The following is a 23309-nucleotide window of genomic DNA, read 5'->3' as shown; positions in this document are numbered from 1 at the left end:
TAGCTTGACAGTCCAGCGCACAAATGCAGCCAGTATTCTTGCCACCGTTCCACGTGGGCATGATTTGTATAGATATTAGGATAAGCTAGCTTACGACTACGAGTATGTTGTTGTATTCCTCAAAAAAAAAAAAAAATTAAAAATTAAATTTTTGTTCAGTCAAATACCCTATTTTAGAACAAGGCTTACGTGAATCATGTTTCTCGTCGACGGGGGCCGGCGGCGGGGGCGGTGGTAGCTGCTGTTCCAAGGCGTTCACGCAATTCATCATGCTTCCATACAGCCGGCTGTCCCGGAAACTGTCCCTGGACACATACCCGCTAATCATCACGCGCAGTGGCGCTTTCAACTGCCCCCTTTACTCGTGAGTCCCCAAGAAACTGGCCAGAACTATTACAATCATGTTATCCCCTAGTGACGTCACTGAGGTCCCATTAAGGAGCTTAGTGCACTTACACAATCACAAAAAGAAAAGTGTGGCCAGTTTGCACGGTGGTCTTTTATGCATTAGTTATGCGAAAGAAATCTTTAAATTACATTAATTTGAAATATTTGTTCATAAACTGATTATAAAACATAAGTTGTTCAACAAATTTTTGACGGTTAAGTAGGAGTTCAAGTTTTATAAAAATCAATCTTTCAATTAAAATTGGAACATTGACTATCTCGTAAATATGAATGTGTTTCGAGTAGATGTTCTCACTTCTAAAGCCCTTGGGGATAAAGTTTAATTATGAACATCTTTATTTTATCAAGTTATATTCACCTCTGGGGTACAATAAGAAATCCATAAGAATAAAAGTACTGTTCCCGAGGGTCATAATAATAAAATTTTTTATTACATTACATAATAATAAAAAAGTATTTGCACTTTTTTTGCTTTTAGAAATTTAGTTCTAAAGTGTTATTATTTCGCTAAAGACCTTAAAAGGTGTTCTTAACTTAGCTCCATAATCAAAGTCGTTTACCAATTAGATATAGGGGTGCATAGCGTGCTTGATACGTGGTAATGACGAATTCATGGTGAGCTCGATGGTACATGTTCGTTTACATGTATTGTATTGCATGATACGTGTATCATAATTAGAAGACGATAAAATGTGCACAATAATAATTATAAATTATTAAAAAAAAACATTATTGCGTATTCATAATTTTCTTACCTCCCATTCGAGTTGCGGAACAGTGCCAAAATCTCTTCAAAGGTCTTATTTTTTGTTTCAGGAACTTTTTTATACGTAAATATCCAAAAAATTGCAAGGAATACGCTAAAAGGCAGGAATGTATAGTTGTCCAACAGAGCCTGCAAAGAAAACAAAGACGTTATCGTCTACAAAAAAGTTCTCGGTTAAGTGAATTCGTATGATTCTGACATATTTAAAATTAAATCTAAAATTGGATGTGATTAAACCATTATGCATTTATTTTTAAAACTCACGTTTACTAAGCTATCTCGAGTGTAATAATAATAATAATTACTTTAACTGACAGGTAATTATGAGGTATATCACGATTACGAGTACAATCACCTTCATACTAGGAAAGCAGATTCCGACAACAAAGTTGGCCATCCAGTTCACCAGCACGGCAATAGCCATAGCACTCGGGCGTGGCCCCTGCGAGAACAGTTCCGCGGTGATCAGCCAGGGGATGGAGCCAGGCCCCACCGCGAAGAACACCACGAAGCTCAGCGTTGACACCACCGACAAGTAACTCATCCAGTCGATCATTTCCTGCACATAGCCGAAGAACTCCTATCAGGGGATAGCAATTATGTTCTTTCCCGTGACCGACCGGTTTCGAAATAAATCACAAACATAAATGCCATCACACACTTGTCAGTAATGGTCTGTCATTATAGTTCATAATTATGGCGTGAATCAATAGAGCAATAGTTATTGTTATAATGCACTATAGCTTTTATCTACATAGTGCTGTCATAGCAGAGTGAAGTAACTCGTCGAACCTCTTGGCTGTATTGCATATGCTTTAGTGATAATATGTGCTTTCTGCTTTTGAGCAGTGTTGAGTGGAAATTCTTGTTTCATATAACGCGTGCGCAAGAGCTTCTTGTGAATATATCGCGTTCAAATGACTTGTCTCGTGTAAGTTAGTGAATAAAGGTCGTGTGGGGTGCTATGTGAGTGATGTTCCTAACATTTATATTTGAGAATTTATTCCATTTCATTTCATCGCTTTCCTACTAGAGTCCGGATTCGGAGACAGGAAAGGCGAAATTTGGGGGGGGGGGGGGGGGCTAACTAGCTCTAAGCAAAAGCAAATAAAATGTGAGCATAATGAAATGTTAAATTAATATAACATCGATATGGGGGGTGACGCAATGAAAAAAGAAAGAGCTTTAAAAATGTCTCATAGTCTCAGGGACTATTTTATAAGAGAGATAGAATTTATTTGATGTTATTATATATTTTATAATATTATAATTCTAGGGTTGTTGGCGCAAAATAAATAATTATGGAACCAAACAAGAATATGATCGGAAAGGTTAAGGTTAGAGCTTACGGTAAAGCGTGCGAAAGCAATAACAGTGTACGGTTACATTGTAGTCATCAATATACGATGCAAGTGCGCAACGTCGACAATCAAAGTCATATCAATTTAGCCCTCATTCGCACGAGAGTTTTATTAAAGGTGAAGTTAAATAAAGATCTATCTCCAACGCCCAAAATTAAAAATGCAACACTGCCCGAAAAGCGACATGTTTTAAAAACGCTGTCGTGTGAACTTAATACTTGGAAATGCATTTATTGTATTTGAGCGGTTTTTTAACGTCCGTCAAAAAAACTCTCGTGCGAATGAGGGCTTATTGGCAAGACCTATTTTTTATATTGTAGGTTGTTGCACACTTGTATCATAATACGTTTTTCAATACATTTGAAAGTAACACTCGAAGCAGAAAGGTATAGTTGTTTTAGCTCTTTTTATGATAAAAATTTATTACTCTTTTTAGGGTAAAAAATAAATCTTCATTTGCTAAATTAGGTATTGTAGTTCTTTTACTTCAAAATGTATTGAAATTTATATATTAACATACTTGCTTAAACATTATAAGCATTATATAGCTCAAGTTACAAGAATATGTTGGTAAGCACTTTCTCTATTAAATACGTAGGATTTGCGAAAATGAAAATTTACTAGTTACATTCAATTATTAAAAAATATGTATTCATTGAAAAGTATCTATAAAACAAGAAAGTACGTACCAATAAAACTAATAACAAACCTTATACGCCATCTAAACAATGACCCGAAAGCCTGTTATGACCAACAGCTTCGTTATTTAATAAAAGACAGAGATACCCTTAAAGTTTGACCTTGTTTTATGGGTTTTGTCGAACCATTCCTTTACGCAGTGGCGTGCACAGGGTTCTCAACTCTCTGTATTTTGTACAAATAGTACAAAATAGAAAATTCCTATACAGGTTCGTAATAAATTCTCAGGGTAAGCATGACACCGCGTGGTTTTACCCGTGTGGTTCCCGTTCCCGTAGGAATACGGTGATAATATATAACCTATAGCCTTATTCGACAAATGGGCTATTTAACACTGAAAGAATTTTTCAAATCGGACCAGTACTTCCTGAGATTAGCGTGTTCAACCAAACAAACTCTTCAGCTTTATTATATTAGTATAGATTTTTATTGATTATTGGAAAAGTTTAAAAAAGTAAATACATGAAGAGAATTTGGTTTTTCTGATTGGAAGTATCATATCGAGTATGGCCGTTTTGATGAAATCTCAAAATCTTCCATTGCGTACCACCAAGTTAACGTTTTGAACAAGTCTGTCTCTCAACGTCTGGTGGTTCGATTAATCACTATTAAATGTTGATTTATAAGACACACCTTTATCAGAAAAGAGATCGTGATGAAAATTGAGAAGATAAACATTCCACCGAGGCCATAGAGATGTAGAGTGCGACGTCCGGTGCGGTCCATGAGAGGCAGCGACACTAGAGTCATGCCCACCATAATCGCGCCAATACCCATAGTAGCGAACTTTGCAGATTCATCCGTCAATCCAGACGAGGTGAAGAGAGATGTTGAATAGTAGAAAACCTAAAATACAAATGCTTTTCGATATATTCTTGTCATCATCATCATCATTATCAACCCATATTCGGCTCACTGCTGAGCTCGAGTCTCCTCTCAGAATTAGAGGGGTTAGGCCAATAGTCCACCACGCTGGCCCAATGCGGATTGGCAGAAGAGAATTAAGGAAATTCTCTGGTATGCAGGTTTCATCACGATGTTTTCCTTCACCGTTTGAGACACGTGATATTTAATTTCTTAAAATGCACAGAACTGAAAAGTTGGAGGTGCATGCCGCGGACCGGATTCGAACCCATACCCTCCGGAATCGGAGGCAGAGGTCATATCCACTGGGCTACTGGGCTGGTTATATTCTTGTACTAACAAGGTTTTCGGTTACGGTTATTTCATTTATTTGAAACACCTACAGCTAGTACACAGAACATATAAATAAAAAGTATACAATTATCGTGGTCGGTATGTCTAGCCACTTACAGGTGTATACAGCATTACAAAAATATTATTTAATATCGACAGTAAAATACAGAACTCCTTTAGTATTTATAAAAGTGTGTAAAGCTTAAGAATATAAATTGACGTTATTTTTTAATAAGATAGTAAACGCAAACAGTAGTTTAAAATACACTGTGTTCCTTTTATAATTTGTAACTTGAATAAAAAAATATTATTGTTAATAAATCCTGAATTACAAGCGGCCCTTCAGTTTTTTTCAAAAGCTATATATGCGATTCCGAATCAAATGACACCTCATGACGTATTAGGTTTTGAAAAAAAAAAGGTTTTGGCCTAAAATGCACATGTTTATCCGTTTATGTAATGATAAGCCACCTGCCAATTGGTCAACCATGAAATAAAGTACAAATTCAGCACCAGTTACAACATTTTGTGATATACTCGTAAATGTAAAACACTGTTGTAACACTGTACTGTTAAAGTAGATCATCGAGTAGACTCGTCAAAGTCCTGATTCTGAAACCTGAATTTCAATTTTTTTGAGACACTATATAGTTATTTTTCATTTGTCTTCGTATCATAGGTGTTTTATAGTTGACGTGTGTCCTATATAGCACGATAAATGTAAAAGATATCAAGCTTGTTAATTAAAACTTACCGCGTTGATTCCGCTCAGTTGTTGTGAGAGTTGCATAACGACCCCGATAAGCAGCGGCGCTCGTAGTGTCGGTGAGCAAAGGAGTTCCCACATGGAAATTGATGCCTCGGCTTGCTGAGCACGTTCTTCTGCGCGCATCTCTTCTATATCTTCCTCGACCTTCGTAATGACAATTAAAATCAGATTACCGCTATGTGGACTTTCTAGTCAATTGTTATTCTTTGACTAGTTCCAATGACCTTGTAGCAAAAAGCTTGTACCAACTTCTTGAGAAGCTTTCGCTTCTCTTTGTGAGGAGGTTCCTCCGAAGCTCTGATCAATTGCTTGGACACTTAAATGCCCTGCTGGATTTTCCATAATTTTCGTAAAGTATCTTTTGTTATATTTTGTATTACGAGTATACATATAAACATTGTTGAAAAATTATAATTAAACTAGTGAACCCGGTCAAGCTTCGTTTTGACTTATGTGCGTTTCTTCTCTATCCCTACTCTACACTACTCTACTCCTACCCTACCCTACCCCTACCTTAATCCTACCCTACCCTACGCCTACCCCTTAACCGTTTGTATGGGAAATAGAAAAGGGTTGTTTTTATGGTTTTTCCAGCAATCATTGTAATTTTTCTCACCATTTAAACTTTCCCTACACCTCCACGAACATTTCAAGACCAAGATAAGATAAATCCATTCAGCCGCTCTCGAGTTTTAGCGAGACTAACGAACAGCAATAAAATAGAAATAAAATATAATTCTCGTCATATGACTTCATTCTATTCACAAACACCAATTTAGTAAAGATTATTTTTAATAAAGTTTAGTAGGAAAAACGAAAAAAAACTAAATACCTGGTTGCTGGCCCGTAACCGCCGTAAGGCTCGTCGAGCTTCTTCTTCCCACTGACGAGTGATCAGCAAATAACGGGGCGACTCGGGACATGCTGGCAGGAGTAACAGCTGCAGAATTGCGGGGCATATGGCTAAACCTAGGAAGGTAATTTTTATAAATTAGATCATTAAAATCTTTGAAAACATATTTTCGAGGGATTTATATACTTTTTATACTCCTCTTGTCAGGGTTACATAACACATTCTTCCTACATGTATTTAGTTTAATTTAGGTTTAACGACTTTGAAATGCTTATGTTATATTATAGCTGACCCGGTGAACTTCGTACCACCAGTGAGATTCAGATAAAATGGATATAGTGATTTATGTATATGCCATCGCGGACTTGATTGTAGATCAATAAAAGAGATATTCTGCCAATTATTCCATCAGTACATGTTTTTGTTAATGATTAAATTTTTAGGGAAAGGGATCGTTTTCTATAAAAGCTCCCAAGCGGCTTGACCGTTTCTTCAAACAATTATTACAGTTTTGCAACCAATTTACACAATATCTTAAAAATCATATTTGGTATCATCACTCTATCTATTAATAAACATCGCATGAAAATTCGTTCAGTAGTATTTATTTGAGTTTATCGTGAACAGACAGACCGACACAGCGAAGGACTTTGTTGTATAATATGAATAGACAGATTCTAAAGATTAATATCATGATAAATAAGTATTACCAAGCAATATGGGCCATCCTTCATCAGTGCCAAAGATTTGTTCGATGCCAAGAACCTGGGAGAGCAGCAATCCGACCGTGACAGCGAGTTGGTTCACAGTGCCCAGGCCTCCGCGCAGGTTCAGCGGCGCGATCTCCGATATGTACATTGGTACAAGCGAAGTGTTTAGACCTACAAAATCAATTACTAGTATTATATTATCATCACCATATCAGCCGATAGACGTCTACTGCACTGCACGAGCTACTTGAGCTGAGGTTTAAGGGAGAGGCTAGTATCAGTCAGTTTCCCCAACTGCTAACCTCACCTGCATGAGCAGCCGACGGATGGCGGTATACACATTTCCACTGGCTAGATTATTAAATGGAAGAGGCTGGTGTCGGGCAGCGTCGACACCGGTCGACACCGAAAAATCTAGGTCATGCAACTCGCATGCCCAGCATGGTCAGTACCGGGCAAAGCTTTTGTTATATACACCTGATAATTGTTAAGCTTTAACTTGTGTGAAACAAAATCAAGTCCTAGTATTTTGATGAACAGAAAACTTTAATTTGTTTATTGGAATTATTTTAGTAGTGGAGATGATGGAGATCTCTGTTTAGCGTGGCGTATCAAATACGAAATATTTATTAATCTTAATTAGACAGTTAAGTTTACAACTTTTAATATTTTTTCTTCGCTTTGTGTTTCAAGTAAATATCTATGTACACATAATCTTTGAATCTGGACATGCATGAGATAGATATTGTATACGTTACCGCAATTGACACCGATGATGAATCTACCGAAGAAGAGCATCTCGTAGCAGTGTGATATTTTGGTGAAGCCCATCAGACTCGCGCCGCTAATTCCAAGGATGTTGTTGAGCAATAGACCTCCCTTCCTAAAAATAATTTAGTAGAGGAGTAGATAGTAGGTAGGTATGTCTCTAAAGTTCGGCAGTGACAACTTTTGTTTTTAATTACAATAACTATACCTGCCAAATCGGTTCGCGATCATTCCACCGGAGAAGCCACCAAGCATACCTCCAATTGCAAAAATGCTCACTGCTATCGAATATAGTTGATTCACGGTGTCTTCATGGATATCTATCCCGTAACGATCTTTGTACACGTCTTTCATGAAGTTCTCGATGTTCTGCACGCAAAATTTTCAATATATAAAATACAAAAATTATCTCTATTACCTTACTCTTTGAAAACCTCCAACCGATGTGCCACAAATTAGTTTCATTAGAAAAGCAATAATGCGAAGAAAAAAAGGGATTGCAGGGATTACCTGCCGCAAGTCTAGTTAAATCTAATTCAATTCAATGCAATTTATTTATTTGCAAATTGTAAAGTTACATTGGCTAGTAGTGACAATAAATGTTGAAGTATCTCAATAAATCTAAATAAGCATCTCATTAATTTCATCATAACGATTCCACTATAACCACTAATTTTTAAGTTGTTTCTATTTTGATATATTTTTTGTAATACATGTAGACTCCAAGTAGAAAATAGTTTCTGGGAATCGATTAGTTTTAGTACAAATGTAGCACTGCACCTAAATGCTACGCACGTAGCATACTGCGTAGCTCATAATTCTGCGATCTACGAGTAAATAGCAATGGAGTCATCGGTTCGGTAAAACGTGACGAAATGTATGCGACTCGAGAATAGACACTTCCGTGCAAATGTATGGATTTTTTATTGTGAATGAATATTAGTATTAAGTATTGACTATAGGGAAAAGGATTGACTACGTTTTTTTCATGCTGGTGTACGTGGCTCTAGCCGCGAACATAGGTTTGGTAAATGTATAACTTTGTGAATGCTAAATGGAGGATATATTGAATATCTAAGAAAATTAATATTAATTCACCTCAATAAGTTTTGGTATGCCTTCAATTCTAGAGAGTAGACGTCTTTACCTCGTTAATACAAAAATTCTATGAGGGCAAAAACGCTGGCATAATAATTATAATAGCTTATAAATTAGTTATTTATCTCACTCTGCCAGGAGCGTTGATGACACCAGTGTTGTAACCAAATTGCAGCATTCCGAGTACAGCGGCCAAAATGGCGTAGGACAGGAAGAATGTAAGCCCCTGAAATTAAAAATAATAATAATAATTGGGAAAATAAGAAAAAAAAGAACATTTGTAAAAGATTTTGATAGGGCTAGCTAGGGCTTTAATAGCTTTTTTTAACACTTTTTTATTTCTCATTTTTTTATTTGTCCATATTTTGCTTTTAATGTAAATAAAATACAAAATATAACGCAAAAACCTATTAAACCTTTTCATATTACGAGTTTTCTTAAGAATGACCGCCTACTGTACTCGACTAGCAACAGTTAAGCAAAAGCTTCATAAGGTATTGGTCGAAACTTTTTGCTATAAGATCATTAAATGAGACGACTATAGGAACAATAAGTTGACTCAACATTCCACATGGCGGTTATCTCCTGCGCAAGGTCCAAGTATTTTAATACTTTTTCCTTTACAGCGTTGACCAGATTATCGTCGTGTGGAACAGTAATATCAACAATTATTGCACGGCGCACTGATCGATCAACCAGCACTATATCAGGCCTATAGCCAACAATACAGCTGTCAGTGATAATCGTTCGGTCCTAGTAGAGCAATGCACTGCTATTTTCAAGGACTGATGCTGGGTCGTACCTATAGTAAAGAATCTCGAAATCAATAAGGCCATACTGGAGAGCAAGCTGTTGGAGGATTATCTTGGCTATTTGATTATGTTGTTTGTGCAAGTATTCGCCGTTAGCAAGATGAGAACACCCGGATACAATATGCCTGAGAGACTCCCCAGGACGATGACACGCTCGACATCTCGTTTTTATAACTTTGTTCATAACTACACGGACAAAACCCCGGGTTTTCACCACCGGTCACCACAGGTCATCAAATTGCAACCAAGATACAGATGTTATTGGATCTACATCCATCCCAGTAAGGGCCTTGTAGAATCGTCCTTGCTCTTCCATATCGCCACACGATCTGAGTTACTAATTACTAAAGGCTTGTGCCAGTTCTCTTTGCCAGGGGATAGCGGAGTAAGACCCTTGTCCACTGCAACGATATCCTGATACATACATTCACTTTGAGAAATTAATGATGTCTGAGATTGCACACTCACGATAATGAAGGTTTTTGGCGTCCAAGAAGCCACGTCCTCCACACTTGCGTGGGAGGTACAACCTCATTATAGATGAACGGGATGATGCATCCGGTACGACGCCAGCGCGTACATGAGTAAGGGCATGACCCAGCTATTGAAGGCACGCTTTACCACCTTTGACTTTTTAGGACGTTTTTCAGGTGACCAAAGAAGCGTTCCTGCTTTTTTTTTATTGGATAGGTCTCGCCTTCATGGAGTGATATAAGAATAACAATTTCTGAAATAACTATATCCGAGAAGCTCACTATCCCGCCTCGCTACATTATTACATTAATAACCTCACACTTACCATTGTAAAGGTTTCATTAAAACATTTATTATTATTTTTTGTTATGATGCACGCCGACCAAGTCGCAAACAAAAGATAGTAGATAATATGGTACCCACAGCGTTATTTTCATATTCGTTATAAAATAAAGATTCTCATAAAGAATACAAAAGATATAGAACCGCTAATTAAATTGCATTTGTGCTAGCAGAGTTCTACATTTTCTTCGAATTGCTTTCATCGCAATACAGAATTAAAAAAAATTAGATACTAGCATTATTTTTTAACCACTTATTATACACTGAGACGAGGAATTGTCATATAATAATGATATAGGAATTCCACTGGAACGCCACTCGTTTCACAGTGTACGATTTAAAATAATGATTCTCGTATTTCAAAGCCAGATTACAAAAAAGAATTCGACATTGGTGGATACACATTATTATGTGAATTATGTAAAATATCTATGACATACGTTAGAAATTAGTATGTTTATTTGGGTATAAGTATATTTATTTACTAGCGTATGACCGCGACTATGTCCGCGTGAAAGTCTATGTAAACTTTAAACTATTCCTACCTTACCCCTACCCTATCCCTACCCTACCCTAACCTTACCCTACCCTACCCCTACTCTAACTCCTTGACCTCTCTACAGATTTATTATAACTATAGATTAAAAAAAAATACCAGTACCAGGCAGGTACCCAACGTGCTGGCACTATTTTTTTTTATTCTTTACAAGTTAGCTCTAGACTGCAATCTCACATACCATCATGTGAGATTGCAGTCAACTGATGTTGCAATCTAAGATTTATGCGGGCTAACTTGTTAGGCATAGGATCCACAATTCACAACCATTTCGGTTTCTACACGAAATCGTACCGGAACGCTAAATTTCTCCGACCAGCCAGACCTGGACCAGTTAAGAAAATCTCAATCGGTTCAGCCGGGGATCGAACCAAGGACCTCCGTCTTGTAAATCCACCGCGCATTCCACAGCGCCACGGAGGCCGTCACAATTACTTTTCTGGATGACAAAGCTAATCTTTTGGGTCATAAAAACACCGAAGACTGTTTGTTTTGATAATTTGAAATATAATTTTTGCCGGTGACTCACCTGCTCAAGCAACCTAAGCTTTCGCCTCTGCGAGTGCTCTTCAAGTCTGTCCACGTATTCCCGCAGTTCTTCAATCTCCTCCTTCACCTGCTGCACTGTATCCAACTCCTGTTTGATGGCGACCATATCACGTTTGACCTGTGTACAAAATAAACTTTATTATATTAAGTACTAGCTGACGCCGCGTGGTTCCCGTCCCTGTAGGAATACGGGGATATATATAGCCTTCCCTGATAGTCCGGAATGGGCTATCTAAGACTGAAATAAATTTTCAAATCAGACCAGCTTTTTCTGAGATTAGCGCGTTCAAGAAAGCAAACAAACAAACAAACTCTTCAACTTCATTACATTAGCTGATGGACGTCCACTGCAGGATATAGGCCTTTGTACTGATTTTCAAACACCACTATCCTGCCGCTCGATAATGACATCTTGCGATTCGCTTGATATCGTCAGTCAACCTGGTGAGGGGTCGACCAACACTGCTTTTTAGTGGAGGGTCGTCATTCCAGCACTTTGGAACCCCAACGTTCATCAGATCTTCAAACTCTGTGCCCCCCCAATGCCACTTCAGCTTTGAGCTATGTCAGTAACTTTGGCATAGAGATACTCCGAGCATAGGTTGTTCCATCGCAGGAAGGTAGTCGAAACTCAGCTATCGTGTCTTTAGTATTCCTTGTATGGACATATAATCATGCGCTCACTACACCGACTCCGAGGTCTCCTCGCACGCAAGTGCTATATGACGTTGTACTGGCCTCGATGAGGGCTAAATCTCCTGGGTTTGAGTTTTGGGCCAAGCTATGAAATGCTGAGATTTTTTAAAGAAATATTCTGTAAAAAATCTTAGCGTGATGTGGGGATGTTTGAGAGAGTACGTTAAGGCGTACGTCAGTTCAGCTCATTAATTATCACAAATTTAAATATAACATCTGATATAAACGTTTAAGGAGTGTAACCTTAATTTTTAAAAGAGTTTAATATTAGGTCCACCATCCCATATTCCAGCTGTGTAGTGGGAGATCTTTTACTGTAGTGGACCGTTGAAATAAGATAATAATTATAGTTATCTGTGAAGAATACTGACCTCGGAGACTTCACTTTGGCATGACTCGACGCTCTTGGTAAGTTCTTGTAGTTGAGAGCGGATCTCGCAGAGCGCGACCGTCGTTTCTAGTTGCCGGTCGCCCCGCTGCAGATCGTCCAACTTGGCGGATAGATTCATACTCATCACGCCCACCTGTCTTTGGAGGCTGCCAAGAGAATAATACCAAATCGCAATATCTTGTTAAACTATTTGTAGCGGTGAGACGGCTTGCCGTTGGTTGTAATGATCGCTTTTACATTGGCCAATAAGGACAGCGAAGATGTGGGATGCCTTTCCAGCTCATGTATTTCCTAACACTTTTGATTTGTTCACCTTAGAGGCAAGAGTGAGTAGGCATCTTCTATGTAAGCCCGTTCAAACCTAGACCTTATATCATTGCTTCCCATCAGTCCAAATCCAGTTAAACCGTCTTTCCAAAATCGAATATCTATACTCCTACATACTCTATTTGACTATACCTGGTACCTTGTTTTCCTTTATCTATACAAACTTCCACATGGTAATAAGTTTATGAGCTCAATAGAAAACTTAGAATATTTAATATTCACTCTGGAGCTTTGACCGCTGGTTGGTGGTGGTTGTTTGAGCACATGAGAATCTCAAAAATCAGACCTCCGGTTAGTCGGAGGTCTGATTTCAGGTCATGAACTCTTTTAAATATTTAAAAATGAAATGTAAATAAAAAAAGCAGTAAAGATTAAACACTTTAACCATTCGCTGCCCGCGAGTATTTTATCGAAAAGCTCGTCTGCGTTGAAGAAGCCAACAGTCAGGGAATGCAGTTTTAATCTAGCGTTGTGAGCCATTTAAAAAAATCTTTATATTCCTCTATCGCGCGGAGCATGATACTGTGCTCGCCTATTGCCCTAAGTTTACTTTATATTTTTTTACATGTCACGTAACGGATACGATGGGCGACCGGTCGTCCATTTAGGAGTCAAGTGGTTAAAATTAAAAAAATGGGAGTGTCACTCCCTTGTAGGGCCACTACTGCCCTGAGGCGCCTGAATCCAGCGACTTTCATGACTTGACAGGATTACATCTCACAATTGGAGCTACTCTAAGCAATTTGAGTATGTCCTACGTATCCGTCTACAATTTTGAAGAGTGAAGAGTTTTCAACAATAAATATATAGAGAGGTACATGAGTATTACACATTACTTTTGTCTTGCTCTTTTTACCAGTTGAGAAACTCTGTTGAGGTCATCGAGGATCGAGGTGTTTCTAATGATATACAAAGTATCTTTACATTGATATTATTTTTCTGCTCTAATTAATATGCGAGCGAGGAACATGTTTATATTTTTAATATAGCTGAAATACCATGGTAAATAAAAGAGGAAGTACATGAAAACGAAGGCCAACCAAGGCGTCCACCCTATATCCAGGGACTTTCAAATATCGTGCAAGTATGCGTTGCGTGCCACTATTCACAATACGCGCCAATTTGATAACAATAATTGATCAAGAGCTTGCAGGCTCATTATAAACAAATAATTATCGCCACGGACGCTTCAAGAATATTATAAGAAAGGGGGTAAAGTAGTTTTAAATATTCTTTGAATTAATATGATAGATAGTTCGTTTAGATCAAAAGTCATCAATATCAATATCGTGTCATTAGGAAAATAAAGTTCAATATGATCATCTAAAATTATTTGATGACATAATTGTCATCGTTGCACATATTATACAGGCTTTTTCTGAACATGGTAGATGCTAATGATATGTGGTCATCCATCAAACGCCTCAATAGCTCAACGGTAAGAGCGGTCGGACTCATCACCGAGGGGTGGTGGTTCGATCCCCGCCCCGTTGGTCTATTGTCGTACCCACTCCTAATACAGTCTTTCCCGACTAGTTGGAGGGTAATGGGAATATTGGTCATATTTAAAAAAAAATATGGCAAATATTCTTTTTTAAAAAAAAAAAAAAAACGTCAACGTGTTAAATATTACGATGCAAAAACAAGTCCATTAGCTAAATTTAATTTATATTACAATCAGTCATCATCAGTCTAGTCCAGATGTTCCCAAACTTTTTTTCTCATAGACCACTTCCTAATGTAACTGGTTATGGTGGACCCCTGCTAAATTCCTATCTAAAACTCGACAAAAAATGTGATTAGATGGATTTTTTGTTGCAGTTTAATCAAGGCACCACGAAATAACAGTTACTAAAAATATAATGAGAATTAATAACTAAGTTGATTACCTAATTAATTGATTGTGTGTGGATGACAACAAGTCAATAAAATTGTTCAGGCAAAAAAATTATTTCATCCAACTTTAATTTTTGAAATCTACTCACTACTTAAGTAAGCAATCAATTCACAATTATTTTATTTAAAAAACTCCTCATTCGGTATGAGACCAGATAAATTTTCGTAGACACCCGCTTACGAATCGTGAACTTTTATGTCACGTCTACGTAGACCCCCGCCGAGTCTTCCGCAGACCCCTGGGGGTCCACCTGGATCACTTTGAGAATCGATGGTCTGGTCTAACAGATCACCGTAGAAACAATCCTTCTGAAAAAGGCAATGGAAAATTGACCCAATACGTAGCTTCATGGCATGGCAGAGCAAGTATGGAGTTTAGGCTGTGGTGCTTTGGCGATGGGGTAGATTTCAAGAGTCCAGACCTTCAAATTATACAAGTATATTGTTATATTTTTACGGGGTATCATGAAATTTTTTTATAAGTTATAAGATATTCGTCTTCCAGTAGCTAGACAATTCACTTCGTTGCAACCATTGCAAGAAACTCTAAGCTTTGATGTCTGCTCCTTTAACAATTATTGCACTAGCAAAGCAATGTAAGAAAAAAATGTTGATTAATTGCACAACTAATTAAAAAGTCGTTCTTTAACAATTAATTATCGCACTTGCAATCTAAGAATTTTTTTGTTGATTAATTGCATAACTAATCGAAAACACGAAGTCACGACTCTTATTTCGACTTCAATCGTTTTTTTTTGCCCTTGGACATAACTGTACACTTATTAACCCAGCAAGTGCTTGAATTATTAATTTTTTATTTTTTATTATAAAAAAAGTAGAATGTCAGCCAGTTTTCATCAATTTCCCTCTAGGAAAACTAAAGTATTCGTCATACATTTCTAGAGTTAGGGCTTTCTTTAAGAAAGTTAAGAATAGGAGAACTTATGGAATGTGACAAACAGAAAGCAGAAATAAACCTTTTAACAATAATTTAAGTAACAGAAACAGTAAACAAAGTAACTTACTTACATTCATATAATTTTTAAATGCTGTTAACGCCAATAATTTAATATTACACCAATATAGAATAATAATTTCTTTATTCTTCGATAACAAAGAAGAACTCATTGTCCATATGATAAGATTATATTCTTGACCCTGAACCTGAACTGCTATCAATGTGTTATGTGGCTAGAGATTGATATTAATTTGTAAATGAACATGTCTTTAAGCTACAGATAATATTTGATGAAATACCAAACAATATTAATGTGATATTAATATTAACCCTTAACTGGTACCGTGCGGTCACATCGACCCAGCTAAACCAGTCAAAATTCAATGTATTTTAATGCTTAGGTGAGTAGCTTGAATTTTTATTGCTTTCATACAATACGGAGATAGTTTCACAGAAGAGGCCCAATTTAAAGTTCGGCATCGGTCCCTCAGAGCTCTGGTCAACAGAGCTGGTCTGGTTATGTAACTTTCCGACGCATTTTTGATGTATTGTTTTTGGTAAAGTTTTCGTATTTTCTACAGTTTTTTTATTGATTTAGTTGCAAGTTAGCCCTTGACTGCGATCTCACCTAATGTTAAGTTATGATGCAGTTTATCTTAGTTGTAATGGATTACTTTGAAAAGGTTAATGTTTATTCGTAGAGGTTCATTTAATTATTATTGGGTATAGTATCGGAATGCTAAGGTTTGTCAGTCACAGCTTCCAAGTTTGTTTGCAGACTAAAGAATAGTATTGAGAAACTCATTTGTTTTTTTCATCGGTGAAAAATTAATCTTATACCTATTTAGATATTTGTTTTTTCGTATTCCATTTAACCATATGACTTTTAACCGAAGGAGTAACTAATAGTACGAGATTCGGCATAAGGAATATATACCCTCATATGTTATTTATTTGGGATAACAAATACTCAATAGAAAATATTCACATTGACTCTTTGCACATAGGTGTTTAGAAAAATTGTGGCCGTTATAAAAAGTTAATTAATATTATATAAATACCCTCATTCATTATTTAGTCGTATACCATGTGAAACAAAAGCTCATTTGATGCATTAGGTTTTATGTATGGTTTCCTACATTTTGTATGATAAATGTATCTGGCCGCAATTTAACCAAGCAACCTATTTGCAATGTGTCACTGCGAATATTATCTATCATTTATTTCTTACTAGCGGACCCGGTCAAGCTTCGCTTTGACTTATGTGCACTCTTTCCCTATACCTACCCTACACTACCCTACTCCTACCCCTACCCTACCCCTACCCTACCCCTACCCTACCCCTACCCTACCCCTACCCTACCCCTACCCTACCCCTACCCTACCCCTACCCTACCCCTACCCTACCCCTACCCTACCCCTACCCTACCCCTACCCTACCCCTACCCTACCCCTATCCTACCCCTACCCTACCCCTACCCTACCCCTACCCTACCCCTACCCTACCCCTACCCTACCCCTACCCTACCCCTACCCTACCCCTACCCTACCCCTACCCTACCCCTACCCTACCCCTACCCTACCCCTACCCTACCCCTACCCTACCCCTACCCTACCCCTACCCTACCCCTACCCTACCCCTACCCTACCCCTAACACTAAAATACCCCTACCCTGAACGCACGCGTAAGTGTTAATCATTTGTCAGTATTTCTGAACGCACGTATAATCATTACATAAACAGTATTTGACAGGATGGACAACAAATATTTGACAGGTACTAAACAAAGTAACATTTATGGAAAATTATTCATCTATCATAATTATTTTTTCATCAAGTTTTCATTGTTTTTAAGATGTATTCTGCTATTTTTGGCGGAAAATAGCAGAATACATCTTAGTGTAAGTTATAAGTGTTGTAACAAACTCGACTTTCTTTTATATATATATAGATTACTAATAACTAAAAGATGAGGGTATATATTTCTAATGCCGGATCTTAGACCATAATTACATTTTTGTAGGGTGGCAGAAGATTTCATGTAGAAGATACTCGTATAGTATAGCCACAAACTTAATTGTTCTGGTGACGGTGCCGCTATTGTCGGCCATTTAATATTTTTGCAAAATGGTGATCGCCATTCGTTATTCCTATTGTTAGTTCCAATTATGGCCACCCGGACAGAATTGTGGCACTGTACTTTATTCTAGTGTTTCAGGCCCAAAAATGGACTACTTGCAGAATGTAAAGAATATCCCTAGTGCGTCATTTTTAGCGTTTTAAACTTCCAAGGGTTATTCCTATCTATGATTACCGGATTACAATTATAAAATAGCGTATAATTAATATGCATTGCAAAAAGTCCTTTATGTATGTATTTGGTATAAACATAGTAAAATACTACTCAATTATTAGTATCTACTTTGACCTAGTCAATAATAAAATGAGTCCCTTAGTTCACTAAGTAGGTATGTTAAGTATATTTAGTTTAAACTAAAAGTATAAATTACAAAATCTATCCAAAAACACATTACGTTTACACACATGCAAGCATTTTATTGTACGCAAAAGTATTATAATATAAATATATATACAATATGTATATGTATCCAGAGGTGTCAGTAAAATGGACTGAAGTGTCAGGGAGGGCGCTGTGCTCGCTCTGTGGCATAGCATTGATAGTAGTTTATGGCCATTGAAACTAATGTTTACAGTACGGTGAGGTATATGGTCCGATGTCATGAAGTAAGGGGGATCGGGTGATGAATCAGGTACCGCGATTTGCATCATAGTCATATCTGTTATATAAGATATTTGGGATGCTAAGCCAAGGTGAAAAATGTATAGAAACATCGACACAAAGATATTCATGAATCGGCAATGCATTCAAGCCAATAGAAAAGGCGGAAAGCTAATGTTTTTCGACATGTCTCTAGGGTCACACGTACCTAAGCAGAAGTTCCCTGAGAGTCGCCTCGTCCTCCTCCGCCGGCGCATATCGTGTCAGCTTGCCGCCGGCCTCCCGGCCCACATGATCAGGTACCGCTGTATCAAAACTCCTTGTTTATTCTCTTTCATTTCCTCTCTTTTGTATTGCCCACTGTATTGCGTCCATAACCAACTTTTATTCATGACTGTACCATATCAAGTATTAAGCAAACCTTTTACTATCCGAGCTTACCTACACATTTAGATAAACGGCCTGCGTATTACATGTAGCCGAACACATGATAGTCGGATAGTGACTCGATATAGAGATAAGTCTCTCATTGGAAAGATGAAACTTCCTTCTGAAATTCCGAAAGTAGTTTACATTTTAAAGAGATCGGTCAGTGATAGAATATTTACGCGCAACTTGCAGCTTCGCAGTCGCTTCTTGCTGAGTACTGAAAAGTTAATTAATTATTAAGACCATCTTAAATATTACTCAAGTTGCTAACTTGCTTCCTCGCTTCGCCTATGAACGGTGAGCAATAAAATAGTCAATTTAAAATCGTTAAGTCTTATAGGTTCTAAGATACGAAACATAACTCGGGGGTAAATGTACCTACTCGTAAGTAATTCAAGTTTATTATTAACTGTTTTCTCTAAATCTGTATAAAATCGAACCAATAAATGCCGCCACCGTACTGCTAATTAGCACCAATGACCAATACTAATGGAACTCTAATTATTTATAGAGTTTTAACAAACAAAATTTATACATAGGTACATAGGAATGTATAAAGGAATGATTTGTGTACTATGGTTAGGTACGTAGACTTATTAAAAATCAAAATATTTTATAAGAGTATAACACTTACTTTTACTTAGTTATCAATGTAGATACATGTTCAGTAAGTGTAACATTAAAATTCGACATGTTGGACATAAGTAGGTCAAATATATTTAAATAGATATTTTATAAAAAAATATAAGGAACAATAGCAGTGTAAGACGATCTAAGTAAAACTGAGAAATTTAGATTAAAAGAAATTTTGTTATATTACATTTAATCGCCTATTTATATTACATTTAATCTAATAAAAATATTGCGGAATTAAAAAAAACAACAGATTTATTTGTATCCTCTAAACGTAATTTAATTGGATTTTTATGTTAATGGCAGATATCTTAATTTTGAGAATATTTTACGATTTATTTGTTTAGACACTGAGGGACCACTTTCGGGGTCGATATTCTTTTCTAAGACACTGTGCCACAAATGTAAAACCAATCATGGCAACCTCTATCTCCTTTAGATGTACTCGTAGCATGCGATGTAAAGATACATACACGGTCTATTTCTCTTTGGTTACTTTTTCTTTTCTAGTTGTTTTTTATTCTATAACCAACGCTCAATACTATGTGACCTATACATAGGTACGTATAGAGCATATGCTACATATTAACTTTAAATTAAATTAAATACCTTTCTCTCTTTCTATTCCTTGCTGAAAAAAGTCAAGTAATTTTATTCTCTTATTAACGACTAACCCCTCGCTTCCCACGAGAGTTTTTTTAACGGACGTTAAAAACATTGTAATACAACAAATGTATATTATAATATAATACATATAATTATGTTCACACGGCAGCATTTTTAACACCCAACGTACTTTTATCAAGCAGTGTTGTTTTTTAAATTTTGGGCGTTTGAAATAAATCTTTGAATAAATGAAGATTCAACTTCATACTATGCTCTACGCCCGCATCGCTTTTTTAACTCTCGTGCGAATGAGGCCTTATACAAAAGCTACTTTCTTTTAAAGTCTAATGTATGTTGTTGCTTATGTTGTTTGTTTGTCCGCTAATTAATTTTCGCTAGAAGACCATGGGGATAACACCAATATGTATGTTTCTAGAGTAAAGACAATTATGATTTAATTATAATAATCATTATTGACAACAACCCGATAATCATTGAAGCATTGTATTGTATGCAATACTCACTCCGACCTCATATTTAATAGAGGTCAACGATTTCTCATGATAATTAGTCGATACGCCGTGTTTCTGTGATAATCTTTTATCAACATACCCTATTGCCATCACAGCCCACACTTAACTCAATTATTAACATTATGTGTTTATAAACGGCATAAAAAATACAACGTAAGAAATATTATTCATATTCATATATAAAATTAAAAAAAAACCTGTAGCATTTCGCTTTTTAGGTTGAGGGGGTGAAAAATACCTGAAATTTGATCTACGGGTGAGTAAAGCGGGGGTTCGTCCCCGCCGGCCTGTTGGTGCTCGAGCAGACGATGGCACGACTGTCTCATGAGCGCTCCCGACACTGCTGGATATAATAAACAAGGAAATAAATATATAGTATATCTATTTAATTTCTTAAAATGCACACAACTGAAAAGTTGGAGATGCAAGCCCCAGACCGGATTCGAACCCACACCCCTCCGGAATCGTAGGCAGATTTCATATCCACTGGGCTGTCACGGCTCTATATTTTTAAGAAATTAAATATCACGTGTCTCAAACGGTGAAGGAAAAACATCGTGAGGAAACCTGCATACATAGAGAATTTTCTTAATTCTCTGCGTTTGTGAAGTCTGCCAATCCGCATTGGGCCAGCGTGGTGGACTATTGGCCTCAAGCTCGGCAGTGAGCCGTATATGGTTTGATAATGATAGTATATCTATATAACTAAAAATGCACCTTCGAAGTGTATCGTCATCATCACATCAGCCGATGGACGTCCACTGCAGGAAATAGGCCTTTTGTAGGGACTTCCAAAGTCATACAATGACTTCCTGCGACTCGCTAGATGTCGTTAGTCCACGTGGTGGGGGGTCGATCAACACTGCGTTATCTAGTGCGTGGTCGCCGATCCAGCACCTTGGAACCCCAACGTCCATCGTAATTTAACTAGTCCATCGGCTCTTCGAACTATGTGGCCCGCCCATTGCCACTTCGTCTTCGCGACACGTTGAGCTATGTCGATAACTTGTGTTCTTTAGCGGATCTCCTCATTTCTGATTCAATCACACAGAGATACTCCAAACATAGTTCGTTCCATCGCCCTTTGTGTGACTCTGAGTCTTCTTCTGAGGCCCATAGTTAACGACCAAATCTCAGAACCATAGGTCATCACTAGCAAAACGTAAACATAAAACCAATCATTCAAAGTGGTGCAATTTGGATGAGTATGAGTGAGTTTGGATGGTTTTAAATATTCGTTATTGCTAGGGAAATGTTTGTGTATAAAAATTACAAATACACTCCCAGGTAGGAATAGTGAAGACGTATGATAGGGGTAGGGTAGAGGTAGGGTAGGAGTAGGGTAGGAGTAGGGTAGGGTAGAGTGGGGCTGGGGGTGGAGATGAAGTGCAAGTGAAGTGAAACTTGACCGGGTCCGCTAGTAAATAAATAAAAGCGTTTATTGCTGTTTTAATCGTTCTTTACAATTGTTTTTAATTTTTTATCCAATGACAGTTAGCCCTTGACTGTTTTCTCACCTGATATGGTTAATGATACAGTCTAAGATGGAAGCAGGCTTACTAGGAAGAGGCACAAGTTTGGTCTACCCACCCCTCTGACGGTTTCTACGCTGCATTGTCCCGCAACCACAGAATACATATGTACAAGGTAAATACGTTTGGCGGAACGTCTGTACCGGTTTAGGTAACTAGCCACCAGACTTAAAATAAAACATAAAATCCTAAATTGAGCTGGGAATCGAACCCAGGATCTCTGCTGAGATTCACATCGCCACCAATGCGCTAGAGAGGTCGTCAAAATAATACATAAAGTAAATAAGTTTTAATTTATTTTAATTTTATTCATCATCATTATCAGCTCATATTCAGCTCACTGCTGAGCTCAAGTCTCCTCTCAGAATGAGAGGGGTAAGCCTTAGTCCACCACGCGGGCCCAATGCGGATTGGCTAATTTTACACACGAGAATTAAGAAAATTCTCAGGTATGCAGGTTTCCTCACGATGTTTTTTCCTTCAACCGCTACAAAGCTGAAATTTGGCTGGGACGTAGTTTATAGTTAGTAAGTATCTACTAAGAACCGATTTTGCGAAAGGGCCGGATTAAGGGGGTCTAAGGGCGGACGAAGTCGCGGGCGTCCGCTAGTTCAACATAAGTAGAATAGGTAAAATCTGTGCCTCTTCCAAGAAGCTCGCTTCTGTCTTAGACTACATCAGCACTCATCAGGTGTGATCGCAGTGAAGAAATAAAAAGAAAACTTAGTTCGCATTTCTCAAATGATATAAAAACTTTGAGGATTTACCTTTATTCTAGTTATTGTCATTTGACTACGACCGATAGCAGTCTAATCGACGACATTGTTCCTGTAACAAAGAAACATTACAGTTAATGCTTGCCTCGTTTGCTAGGGTAGGGTCTTATAGGGTCATAATTTTTCATAGTCCAGGATCCGGGGGACATATTTACAATTATTTCATTAACAACGCATAAATGGCTCACTGTTGAGCACGAGAATTCTCTCCTCTCAGAATGAGAGGGGGTAGGCCTTAGTCCACCGGCTCAATTGGAAGACTTCACACAAGTAGAGAATTAAGAAATTTCTCAGGTATGCAGGTTCCTTCACAATGTTTTTCCTCCATCGTTTGAGACACGTAATATTTAATTTCTTAAAATGCACACAACTGAAAAGTAGGAGGTGCATGTCCCGGACTAGATTCGAACCCACATCCTCCGGAATCGGA

The 23309-nt window shown here is 37.5% G+C and overlaps 1 protein-coding gene across 4 annotated transcripts in view; it reads right to left on the bottom strand.

Moving 5' to 3' along the window:
- Positions 1-23309, bottom strand: part of LOC112045859 (glucose transporter type 1) — a 38892-nt gene that overhangs the window by 6458 nt on the left and 9125 nt on the right. The window contains exons 2-16 of one of the 4 annotated variants that reach the window (XM_052890614.1): positions 22871-22931; positions 20810-20914; positions 18579-18675; positions 12430-12595; positions 11343-11480; positions 8760-8855; positions 7740-7900; positions 7522-7646; positions 6764-6934; positions 6033-6169; positions 5186-5344; positions 3868-4080; positions 1530-1733; positions 1164-1303; positions 190-305 (exon numbers count right to left, since the gene is read on the bottom strand). In XM_052890614.1, the coding sequence (XP_052746574.1) occupies positions 190-305; positions 1164-1303; positions 1530-1733; positions 3868-4080; positions 5186-5344; positions 6033-6169; positions 6764-6934; positions 7522-7646; positions 7740-7900; positions 8760-8855; positions 11343-11480; positions 12430-12595; positions 18579-18675; positions 20810-20897 (2011 nt within the window). In that variant the 5' untranslated portion in view covers positions 20898-20914; positions 22871-22931. Of the gene's footprint in view, positions 1-189; positions 306-1163; positions 1304-1529; positions 1755-3867; positions 4081-5185; positions 5345-6032; positions 6170-6763; positions 6935-7521; positions 7647-7739; positions 7901-8759; positions 8856-11342; positions 11481-12429; positions 12596-18578; positions 18676-20809; positions 20915-22870; positions 22932-23309 lie in introns of those variants that run through there. The other 3 variants (XM_024082216.2, XM_024082218.2, XM_024082221.2) reach the window with 3 other exon arrangements.

Source organism: Bicyclus anynana, chromosome Z, assembly GCF_947172395.1.
Source record: "Bicyclus anynana chromosome Z, ilBicAnyn1.1, whole genome shotgun sequence".
NCBI lineage: Eukaryota > Metazoa > Arthropoda > Insecta > Lepidoptera > Nymphalidae > Bicyclus > Bicyclus anynana.
Note: the sequence above shows the minus strand (reverse complement) of the source record. Positions and strands in the feature narration are given on the sequence as shown.